Source organism: Neoarius graeffei, chromosome 5 (assembly GCF_027579695.1).
Source record: "Neoarius graeffei isolate fNeoGra1 chromosome 5, fNeoGra1.pri, whole genome shotgun sequence".
Classification (NCBI taxonomy): domain Eukaryota; kingdom Metazoa; phylum Chordata; class Actinopteri; order Siluriformes; family Ariidae; genus Neoarius; species Neoarius graeffei.
In genome coordinates, this window is record NC_083573.1 from 66,953,255 (window position 1) to 66,966,218 (window position 12,964).

At 38.0% G+C, this 12,964-nt stretch overlaps 1 protein-coding gene across 2 annotated transcripts in view; it reads left to right on the forward strand.

The window, feature by feature from the left end:
- The window catches only part of rbms3 (RNA binding motif, single stranded interacting protein), a 247,883-nt gene that overhangs the window by 70,051 nt on the left and 164,868 nt on the right, over positions 1–12,964 (forward strand). For both annotated transcript variants that reach the window (XM_060922273.1, XM_060922272.1), the window contains exon 4: positions 3,934–4,025. In XM_060922273.1, coding sequence (XP_060778256.1) covers positions 3,934–4,025 — 92 coding nt within the window. The remainder of the gene's footprint in view (positions 1–3,933; positions 4,026–12,964) is intronic.

Sequence of the window (12,964 nt, forward strand, 5' to 3'; positions counted from 1 at the left end):
ACCTCCCAGCTGGTAAATAACATATATTTATCTCATTACAATGGCACTTGTCAGGGGGTGGGATAGATTAGGGAGCAAGAGAACAGTCAGTTCTTGAAGTTGATGTGCTGAAAGCAGGAAAAAATGGGCAAGCATAAGGATCTGAGTGACGTTGACAAGGGCCAAATTGTGATGGCAAGATGACTGGGTCTGAGCATCTCCAAAATGGCACCTCTTGTAGGGTGTTCCCAGTATGCAGTGGTTAGTACCTACCAAAAGCGGCCCAAGGAAGGACAACCGATGAACCAGTGACAAGGTCATGGGTGTCGAAGGCTCATTGATTCGAATGGGGTGCGAAGGCTAGCCCATACAGTGGTGCTTGAATGTTTGTGAACCCTTTAGAATTTTCTATATTTCTGCATAAATATGACCTAAAACATCATCAGATTTTCATGCAAGTCCTAAAAGTAGATAAAGAGAACCCAGTTAAAAAATGAGACAAAAATATTATACTTGGTCATTCATTTATTGAGGAACATGATCCAATATTACATATCTGTGAGTGACAAAAGTATGTAAACCTTTGCTTTCAGTATCTGGTGTGACCCCCTTGTGCAGCAATAACTGCAACTAAACATTTCCGGTAACTGTTGATCAGTCCTGCACACCGGCTTGGAGGAATTTTAGCCCATTCCTCCATATAAACGTGTTGTGAAGATCAGACTTTGATAGATCCCTGTTCTTTAAATAAAACAGGGTGCCCACTCACACCTGATTGTCATTCCATTGATTGAAAACACCTGACTCTAATTTCACCTTCAAATTAACTGCTAATCCTAGAGGTTCACATACTTTTGCCACTCACAGATATGTAATATTGGATAATTTTCCTCAATAAATAAATGACCAAATATAATTTTTTTTCTCATTTGTTTAACTGGGTTCTCTTTATCTACTTTTAGGACTTGTGTGACACTCTGATGATGTTTTAGGTCATATTTATGCAGAAATATAGAAAATTCTAAGGGGTTCACAAACTTTCAAGCACCACTGTATGGTCCAATCCCAAAGAAGAGCTACTGTAGCTCAAACTGCTGAAAAAAGTTAATGCTGGCTAAAACAGAAAGGTGCCGAATTGCACGAATTGCGGACCCTGAATTTTTCAAATCATTATTAGAATTACAGCTGGATTCATCCATTGTGCTTAGATGAGATCAAAATGTAATTTTGTAGTCATGCACACCTGATACACCACTGTTAAGCATGGAGGTGAAGAAGTGATGCATTGGGGCTGATTTGCAGCCAGTGGCCCAGCAATTCTTGTGCAGATTGATGGCATCAGAAATCCACTCAGTACCAGGGGATATGAGGCAAAGCCTACTTGCCTCTGCCAGGAGGTTCAGACTTGGCCATCGATGGCTTTTCAACATGAGCTGAACCAGACAACCAAATCAACACAGAAATTGCTGAGCAGAGAATCAATCAGTCTTTACATTTGAACCCTAATGAAAACCTGTGATCTTATTTCACAAGTTCACAAGCGCAAATCTATAAGAATATAAAAGAGCTTAAAGGTTCTGCACCGAGTAGGGAAGTGTCTCAAACCTTGTTAGACATCACAGGCAGTGGAAAATACTTGAGTAATTGTACTTCGTTACGACACACAAGTACGGTATTATTTTAGGGTATTTATACTTTGCTTGAGTGTTATTGAAATTGAATACTTGCACTCTTAATTGCATACTGTATTAACAAATAGCTAAAACATAATTTATTACTTACATTTGACTTAGAAGTACGTGTAACAAATTTCAAACCTGTCTTCTTTCATTTAGCCAATGATTGTATACTGTACATCAATAGAATTGATGCCTGCATATTTTTATTTTCATTTCAGTTGAAAGAATACAATCAAGATCAACTTTGTAGAAAAAACTATCAAGAATCATATCAATTCACCATCTGTGGTGACCCTCTCATGCTCCACAATGTACTTAATTCTATAGCTTTGTATTGTGTATCTGAAGTTGGTTAAGCCACTAGACTGCAGTGTTGAACCTGAGGATGAACGTTCCTGGCCCTACCTCAGTAAAATGTTTCAGTATGTTGGAGTATGCAAAGACTTGTATCAAATAATACATCATCTTTGCATGAGCTGGTGATATTTAATTAAGATAGCCTTCTCTAATTCCAGGTTAGACTGGCATTTATTTCAATAGCTAATATATGCAACTGGCTAGAAAGCAAGTCAAATTCGAGCCAATGGTAAATATACATTTTATTTCTGATTACTTCGTTAGCAAACAATGTTATGCATATGACTCTCTCTCTTTCTCTCTCTCTTACACACACACACACACACACACACACACACACACACACACACACACACACACACACACACACACACACACACACACACACAACTTGAAGAAAAGGGAGTTTAGAGATAAAAGACAAAATATTGGAAGCCATTCCAGTTATTGTATTCTTAAAGTAAAAATTTAATTAGGATATCTATCAATCCAAAAGTGTATATATATATATATATATATATATATATATATATATATATAATCAGGTGTGTAATTTTATACACACACATGTCTGTTTTCTTTACACTGAGGCTTTGGTTTCTCTTTGGCTCATTTCTCTGTGGTTTAAACTGGGTGTATCATTGTGTGTAGAATTCACATCTCTGCAGTCTTAAACTTGGACCTTCTGTCCCTGCCAACATCCTGGTGACCGCTGTTACGACTGGGAGGTCAACAACCTCAAAAAATGTGCTCTGCTCTCACTAACCAGAAGCTGTCCTTCCGGCTTGCGCCATTCTGGACATGCTACTCCCCCCCCCCCCCCCCCACTATTAAAGTCTTATATAGCATCTGCAAGTCTCTTGAATATTTCTCCAAACTGAGACATTAACCATCTGCATATTGCTCCCTTTCTTCCTCTCTGTCTCTTTATGTATACACATCGTACTCATGAACATCTAAACCATATGTTCTATGCTCAGCGTGCTGAGTTTGTCGAAGACAGACAGCGAAACAGAGAGCAAGACAGCAGCAGACACACTCCTACACTGAATGTTTGGTGCTTGTTTTCAGAAAAGATTTGAATATAAAAGTCAAAGACACATGGAAAAAGAGATGGAGAGAGATTAATTTTCAAGATATCTTCAATACAGCCGCTTACAATTTTAAAAAGAAAGCGCCCTGTCTCTGACCCCACAAATATTCCCAATGCACACATTCAAATGCACACAAAAGAAGTATGCAAATGTTAACAGTTGGTTTACTGCTCTGTCTACATCAAAAATGGTCAAATATTGCAGACACACACAAATTCACTTACAAATACAATTATGGAGATATTTCAGAGGTTTCACAAACCTTTAAGGAGCAAGCGAATGAGCATGCAAGAGAGAGAGAGAGAGAGAGAGAGAGAGAGAGAGAGAGAGAGAGAGAGTTTTCTGCCAAAGGAAAGTCTTCATTCCAGAGAAGTTTGTGCTTTCCCTGGGATGCTAGGTTTGTTTGTTTGTTTGTTTGTTTGTTTGTTTGTTTGTTTGTTTGTTTGTTTGTTTGCTTTGAGAGAAAAAAGAGGCTGGTGAGGGGACAACTGTTTATAGATACTATAATTTAAATGGTTCAGAAAGTATGATGTGTCATTCATTACTGTGGTATAAGAGAAATAAAACACTTTGGGACATACTGTTTAAGGACAAGAATCAACTTTGGGGTGGCAACAGCATCACACAATCTTATCATTGACTATTTTGATAAAACAGCATGCGCTGTTGCATTTTACATCCTCTCAGTGAATTCTATTGTTAATCAAGATACCATGTTGCTGTTAATCATCTCTACTAAATCTTTTTTTTTGTAAGATTTGCTATAAGACTTGGTTTTCTTTTCTTTGCTCTGTGTGCGTGTGTGTGTGTGTGTGTGTGTGTAGGTTATGGCTTTGTGGATTTTGACAGTCCTGCTGCAGCTCAGAAAGCCGTGGCTTCGCTGAAGGCAAACGGAGTGCAGGCCCAGATGGCCAAGGTAAGAAACCCATGAAGCTGCACACACAACCTGCTCGTGCTGCTAATAATCATGTTGCTATTCACAATGAAGCTTTATCAAAATATCACTGATTATGGCTATGCTTGAACTCAAGTTGGTTTATACATACTGATTAATTTTTAATTTATTGTAATTTAGATCCCGTCATATGAAATGTACTGAATGCATCTTACAACTAATTAAGGGGAAAAAAAGAAAAATATATGTATATATACAGCTCTGGGAAAAAAAATTAAGAGACCACTTCCATTTTTTCTTAAATCAGCATCTCTATGTACGGCAGCCATTTCATTCCAGTGTCTGAGGTGGAATTCCAATGCAAGCACACCTCATTTTACTTCATGATTAGGTGATCACCTGAACCAAATCTTATTTCACAAGGAAAAGTATAAAAAAAACACTGCTGTGGTCATCACTATCCTCTTGCAATAGGACCAGTTTGGATGGCAAAAACAGTGCGAATAGCACCTTAAATTGAATTGGAGTATAAAAATATCAATTTGTCATGCCAAAAGAGTTAAAAAGAAAAGTTTTGAGTGAGAAAAAGAAGGGTTCAGTTCTGGCTTTACTGGCAAATGGATACAGTGAGCGTCAGGTTGCTTCCATCCTCAAAATTTCAAAGACAGCAGTTCATAAGAACAAGGACAAGCAGCAGACATTGGGGACAACAAAGTTACAGACTGGCAGAGGGTGAAAACGACTCTTCACTGACAGGGATAATTGTCAACTCCTTCGAATGTCATTCAACAACCGTAGGATGATATCAAGTGACCTCCAAAAAGAATGGCAAATGGCAGCTGAGGTTAAGTGCAGAGCAAGGACGTGTCGAAACAGGCTCCTTCGGGCAGGGTTGAAGTCATGCAAAGCTAGAAAAAACCTTCATTGATGAGAAGCAAAGATAAGCCAGGCTGAGGTTTGCGAAAGACCATAAGGACTGGACCGTAGAGGACTGGATTAAGGTCGTCTTGTCTGATGAGTCCAGTTTTCAGCTTTTCCCATCATCTGGTCATCTAATGGTTAGACGAAGACATGGAGAGGCCTACAAGCCACAATGTCTCGCACCCATTGTGAAATTTGGTGGAGGAATGGTGATGGCCTGGAGGTGCATCAGCAAGGCTGGAATGGGGCAGGTATTTGTTTGTGAAGCACACATGAATCAAGTTGCTTCTTTCTGTTCTCACAATGTTCCATAACTCTGAGGATTAGGTTTTCCAGCAGGACAATGCTCCATGCCACACAGCCAGGTCAGTCAGTGTGTGGATGGAGGACCACAAGATCAACCTTCAGACCTGAACTCCATTGAAAATCTCTGGAATGTGATCAAGAGGAAACTGGATGGTCACAAGCCAACAAACAAAGCTGAGCTGATTGAATTTTTGTGCCAGGAGTGGCAATAAAGTCACCCAAGAGCAACATGAAAGACTGATGGAGAGCATGCCAAAACACATGAAAGCTGTGATTAAATGTCAGAGTCATTCCACCAAATATTGATTTCTGAACTCATGCTAAGTTCAAACATTAGTATTGCGTTGTTTAAAATTGAATATGGAGTGGCACGGTGGTGTAGTGGTTAGCACTGTCGGCTCACAGCAAGAAGGTTCTGGGTTCAAGCCCAGTGGCTGACGTGGGCCTTTCTGTGTGGAGTTTGCATGTTCTCCCCGTGTCTGTGTGGGTTTCCTCCAGGTGCTCCGGTTTCCCCCACAGTCCAAAGACATGCAGGTTAGGTTAACTGGTGGCTCTAAATTGACCGTAGGTGTGAATGTGAGTGTGAATGGTTGTCTGTGTCTATGTGTCAGCCCTGTGATGACCTGGCGACTTGTCCAGGGTGTACCCCGCCTTTCGCCTGTAGTCAGCTGGGATAGACTCCAGCTTGCCTGCGACCCTGTAGAACAGGATAAAGCGGCTACAGATAATGGATGGATGGAAAATTGAATATGATCTTGATTTCTATGCATTATTCAAGGTCTGAAAACACTTCATCGTTTTTTGTTATTGTGACCAGTTGTAATTAAATCCTCGAAGTGAGAATATTGTTTTTTTATGTGGAATTTGGGGGAAATGTTGTCAGTAGTTTATGCAATAAAACAAAAATGCCTATGTTCCTCAAACACGTCTATAAATAGTAAAACCAGAGAAAGTGATACTTTTTGCAGTGGTCTCTTAATTTATATATATATATATATATATATATATATATATATATATATATAAAGCTTTTATAAACTCAAGGGAACCTGATCTCACCATTATCTTCAAACTCATTTCCAGGACTGACAACACTCAATAAAAATGTACAAAAATCAGTGGAGATGAAGGAATTGTTAAATCAAACTTTGGTCTGTACTTGGAGCGTAAATGAGCATAGATTTGTGAAGTAAAACTTCTGCATTATAGCATGTAAGCCGTGCAATTCTGAATGTAATACACAGTGGAGAAGAGCAGCAGGAATACTGTACAATAGTGCATTATGTGCCTGTGATTTATGACTGACAAAAATAATTTCTGGATGACTTTCTTTTTTTTCCCACTGACACATGGAATGCAGTTCCTATTTGTCTAGCTGATTCCTAATTTAGCTCTTAATTTTAAGGGCCAGGGAAAATATCCCTCGGGATTAATATGTGCCTTATTTTACAAATCAAGCAAAAAAAAAAGACAGATGGACAGAGAGAGAGAGAGAGAGAGAGAGAGAGTTTTTCAAAGCATCTGTCAGTATAATAATAATAATAATTATTATTATTATTATTATTAGTAGTAGTAGTAGTAGTTTAAAAAACTTGGAGGATAGAGGTTTTGTAAGTCACTGTGAGTTTACACTAAGATTCTGAAGATATTACACAATTACAGTTGTGGCATATATCTTTAGATCAATGATAGGACAGCAATTAAATCAGCTAAATGGTCTGGCTTAAAGGGGAACTGAAGGCAAATTTTTTATTATCAAAATTCTATTTATCTCATTGTATTAAATATAGGAATGCATTTTTGACAGCTATTCTGTCACTGCTACAGCAAGTTATGAGTGTTTGAAATATGCTCTGTAATATATCAGTCCATATGTCAAAGCAATGGCCATAAATGAGATTCGTTGAGACCTGTGCAAGACATCGTAGGACAGAAGTAAAACATACAGCGGAAATCAAAGCGACCAACATCTGCCAACGTTGTCAAAAGACGCACGTGCGCCCTCTTTCGAATGCTGATGTAATCAAGCCGGAAGTTTTGTTTGTTTTGATGGCAATCAGGAAAGTTTGAAAAAAGTAGGCAGTAATTGTCATTTAAACTTGTTTTTGTGCAATATTTCATTTGGAAAACAGTTTTCAAAATGGCGGCACTGACACCTGGCTGACACTTCACGTTTCGAAGTCTCGCACAAGTCTCGTGAAGATCACTCGGATAAGTGACGCCTGCCGTGGACCAAACAAACTAAATTCAACATGGCTAAAAACCGAATCGGCTGATAAGTATAATATTTAATTGCAATTAGTTGCCAATACGAGTCACGATATAAGGTTACTAAAACTGAAAACGTAATTAAATAACACATTAATTAAGAAATAAAGCAAGTTTAAAAATGACTTCAGTTCTCCTTTAAGGCTCATTAAATAAAATGCAAGCACAATGAAACAGTCTGTTGCTAAGTCCTGTTGAAGCTCTTCATGAAGAGAGATCTCTCGTTTCAATGCTTCATGCATTCAGTTAGAGCACAACTGTTCACTCGATCTCTTCTGTTCCACTTTCCATATATCGCATCCTCACAAATTATTCTATACAAATCATTTATGAACAGTCATTACTGTTTATATTTCATTTTACTCTACTCAACTCTATCTATCTATCTATCTATCTATCTATCTATCTATCTATCTATCTATCTATCTATCTGTCTGTCTGTCTGTCTGTCTGTCTGTCTGTCTACACTGAAATGCGCGCGCGCACACACAAATAAAAACAGAATGTGATAATTTGTAAATCATGGAAACCCTATATTTCATTTAAAATAGTACAAAGACAGCATATCAACTGTTGTTGTTATAGTTCTGAAAGAGAAATGTTGTCCCATTCTTGCCTGATAAACAATTTCAGTTGCTCGACAGTTCAGGGTATCCCCTGTGATATTTTGTGCTTCATAAAACACCAAATGTTTTCAATGGAAGACATGTCTGGACTGCAGGTAGGCCAGTTTAGCACCTGGACTCTTTTACAATGGAGCCCTGCAGTTGTAAATCATGCAGAATGTGGTTTGGCATTGTCTTACTGAAATAAGCAAGGCCTTCCCTGCAAAAGATGTTGTCTGGATGGCAGCATGTTGGTTTTTGGTCTTGTCCCTTGCGTGCAGAGATTTCTCCAGATTTTCTGAATCTTTTGTGGTTTTATGTACCATAGGTAATGTGATCCCCAAATTTTTTGCAATTTTATGTTGAGGAATGCTATTCTTAAATTGTTACACTGTTTACCCACTCAGTCTTTCACAGAGCAGTGAACCCCTCCCCATCTTTACTTGTGAGAGACTCTGCCTCTCTGGGATGCTCTTTTTATACCCAATCATGTTACTGACCTGTTGCCAATGAACATGTATATATATATATATATATATATATATATATATATATATATATATATATATATATATTTTTTTAACATTGCACAACTTTTCCAGTCTTTTGTTGCCCCATCCCAACTTCATGGTTTTAAATCTGCCCTAATGTGTCTGTGTTTACTTATTGTCTTATTGGTTTGGACTGAGAGGTTCCACTTTAATTAAAAGACAAAAAAAACAGGAGCAACAACAAAAACCTTGTACATTTTACAGCTTATGAATAAGTCAATTCAGTCACCTGAAGTGCTCTCTGATGGCAATTAAAATCTATCATTTCTTATCATTCTAAATAAAATGCTGTACAATATCATCACCACTCATAGACGTAATGCAGTATGACACTCAGCATTATGGAGAAACGCGACACTAGTGTTACAGCATGTCGCAAAGATTGTAAGTACAGTATATTTGAAGATTAATTTGGAGATATTAGAGTGTATGAAAACACTTACATGGCACTTCTTTCCAAGGACAAAGAATTATAAGCAAGGGTTATTATGAATTATTAATACAGATTTCATAAAAATGCAATCATTTACCATAACTCATACTCATGTATCAGCAAGCAAATACAGTCAAGTCAGTTTATTTGTATAGCACTTTTAATAACAGACATTGTCACAAAGCAGTGTTACAAAATTCTATTTTGTGGTTGAATTCAATTCAATTCGATCTGATTTCTCTAGCAGGGTTAACAATCGACACTGCCACTAAGCAGCTTTACAGAAATCTGGATGGACATTTAGATCCCTAATAAGCAAATCAGGGGTGACAGTATCAAGGAAAAACACCCCGAGATGACATGAGGAAGAAACCTTAGAGGAACCAGACTCAAAAGGGAACCCATCCTCATTTGGGTGATAACAGATCACGTGTTTATAAATTACTCACTTCTATAACTGTGTCCTGTATTGTCACAAAGTATAAATATAGTGAGGAATTTTAATGGAATACTATGAACATATTAAGTAGGCTGAAGCATCATGAACATTCAAGAGAAGCAGTTTGTTTTCCAGCAATTTGCCAGTGGAACTAGTATGTAGGAAATGTTAAGTCAACAGAACATATTATAGACATCCCAGAATTCATCAGATAAAATTAATTATTGCAGAATCTAACTAATTATCCTATCTGAGGATGCTGTGGGATTATATAACTTACACTTTCTGTCTGTGACCGTACTGTTGATGCCTAAGGCTGAGCGAATGAGAAAACCCTACCCTCTTTCTCTCTCTTGTCTCTATTGCTTTTTTTTTTCTTTCTGATTGGTAATCACAGTACTATTCCTCCTTCAGCTTATTACACTGAGTTACAAGGTGCTCTCTTTTGATTGCTTTGCCTGCTTCCCAGAGGTAACAAGAAGCCTTGTTGCGTCTTAGACAGCTGCATGCCTCATTGAACAGAATACACATTAAATAAAGGTGGTCATGCTGGGCATTTACAGTAAATTACTGTACGTTGTCTTTTTTAAATTTTTATTTATTTTTTACAACTATGGGAAGGGGTGAGGGAGTGCTGACTACTGCACTGGTGTATTGTTGTGAGCTACGGAGGGAAGAAAACAGCCTGTTTTTGCTGACCCAAATCCCCTGAAGACTAAGTGAAGGAGTATCTAACCATACTATAGTATAGGACACACAAATAGCAGAGAAAAATGTATCGTGTGGCAACAAAATTCAATAAACAGCCCAAAGGACAAATGAGGTCTCAGCAATGATGCAATTTCATGCCACCTTAATTAAAGTTATATTTAAAAAAAAATCTTTCAATTTCTCTTGAAGAGGTTTAAAAAAAAATCAATGCAAGCTATAGGTCATAGCACATCTGCACATTTACACACTGCTGAATGCAACTGTTCTCTCCGAGCACCAGAAGACTAATTGAGCATTTCTTATTCCAAATAAGCATATCATTGCAGAAATAATGCAGAGTACATTGGAGTTAACAACAAACCCCATCCTCTACCCCCACAACTTTTTTGACATTGTGTGCCTTGTGTTACTAAGGCTAGTAAGTAATGAATACATCACAGCAGCGCATGCTGTTATAGGAAAATAATAACTAATGAAATCCAGGAATTAATGAGGCAAAATAAATGCATCGTTTCATGTCATCCAGAAACCAGAAAGCACAAAGTCTCCATCCTGAAGAGTCTTTTATGGTGGAAAAACATAGCATTACCGCACTACTTCTGATTGTTACAAAGAGCTGATACTAGAGACTCATTACAACAACAACAACAAATCGCAGAAAACTACATCATATGAATGATTAGATTTTTTAAAAATCTGTTTATGTGGAGCATCCATCATACAAGTCCGTGTATACATTATTTATCTAGAAACAACATATTAGAATGAGTGAATTAATATTAACTGCTGTTTTGATTTACTCCCAGCGCTATTGACAGAGCAGCTCAAAGATATGCAGATGAGGTAAAAATGCCCAGCCACTGGGGTTACACAAGCCAGTGCATACTTAGTGCTGATCCCAAGCCTGGATAGATTGGGGAGGGTTGCATCAGGGAGAGCATCCGGTGTAAAAACCTATGCCAAATCAAATATGCAGCTCATGATGATCCGCTGTGGCGACCCCTAATGGGAGCAGCCGAAAGAAGAAGAAAGAAAGACTATTGTCAGAGCAGCTGTTATGGTGAAATAGATCATGAAAATGAATCCTTTGGAATTCAATGAATTTAAGACACAAATGTAATAGTTTCTGGACAGTGAACAAACATCTCTGCAGAGATTGTTCCAAAACACCAATGACATTTACTGTCTTCTGCTGGTTTCCCTCCACCTGTCCTGACCATTGCCAAAAATGGAATTTAAAATTCTAATCATACCCTTTTTGAGGTAAATGCAAACAACAACAACAACAAAATGTTTGAATATATGTTAGAACTGGTCAATTTCAAAGCTGTTTGTGTATATATACACTACCGTTCAAAAGTTTGGGGTCACCCAGACAATTTTGTGTTTTCCATGAAAAGTCACACTTTTATTTACCACCATAAGTTGTAAAATGAATAGAAAATAGTCAAGACATTGTTCTGGCCATTTTGAGCATTTAATCGACCCCACAAAATAATGTGATGCTCCAGAAACTCAATCTGCTCAAAGGAAGGTCAGTTTTATAGCTTCTCTAAAGAGCTCAACTGTTTTCAGCTGTGCTAACATGATTGTACAAGGGTTTTCTAATCATCCATTAGCCTTCTGAGGCAATGAGCAAACACATTGTACCATTAGAACACTGGAGTGAGAGTTGCTGGAAATGGGCCTCTATACACCTATGGAGATATTGCACCAAAAACCAGACATTTGCAGCTAGAATAGTCATTTACCACATTAGCAATGTATAGAGTGGATTTCTGATTAGTTTAAAGTGATCTTCATTGAAAAGAACAGTGCTTTTCTTTCAAAAATAAGGACATTTCAAAGTGACCCCAAACTTTTGAACGGTAGTGTGTGTGTGTGTGTGTGTGTGTGTGTATATATATATATATACACATACACACACACACATATACACGTTGTTCGAAAAATGTGATATTATTTGAGATGTAAATATCCCAGAAACTACATAGTCTAGGCACATGAAACTGAACAGGCTTAATGTTGAGCAATATAAGATTTATTCCTCAAAATTTGAATGAGAAATTCAAAGGTATGCGGATTCCATGAACAATTTCACAAATTTTCAATATTCGCGAACCCGCTCGACCGTCTCTTCCGATGCTGGTGGTCGTCCAGGGCCCTGTACTACGAAGCGGGTTTTCTGGCTTACCAGGGTAACTTCGAGAGTAACTTGATCACGTGCAGCGTAACTTCCCGATTAACCCATACTACGAAAGTTGGCTATGTTCAAACCGAGGTATGCTGCCATGGCAACTTACGCTGCATCTCAAACCTGCTCGTCTCAGGTTATGTTCTTGGTTAACCCGAGGTTTCCGATTAACCACACCTTTTTTAAACACCACCTCTCCACCGACATTTCCTCTAGAAACAATGCCAGCGTACCTGGATGACCCGTGCGATATCGGAGCGCAGATTAGAGATGGGATTTATGGCTCTTTGATGGGATCCGCATCTTTGTGATCCGTTCTTTGAAAAGAGCCGTTCAAAAGACTGGCTCATTTGGCTCTTTTTAAATATTTATTCAGTTTTAAGAAGACAGCGTCTAAAGAAGCCACATCCCTCTGCTTAGACAGTGACATCAATATTTCTGGACATACCTTTTATATAATGCAACCTAGACTTACATTATTGTAACCCCTAAACGCTCATAAATAACCATTAAAAAACAATGAGGGCTTCAA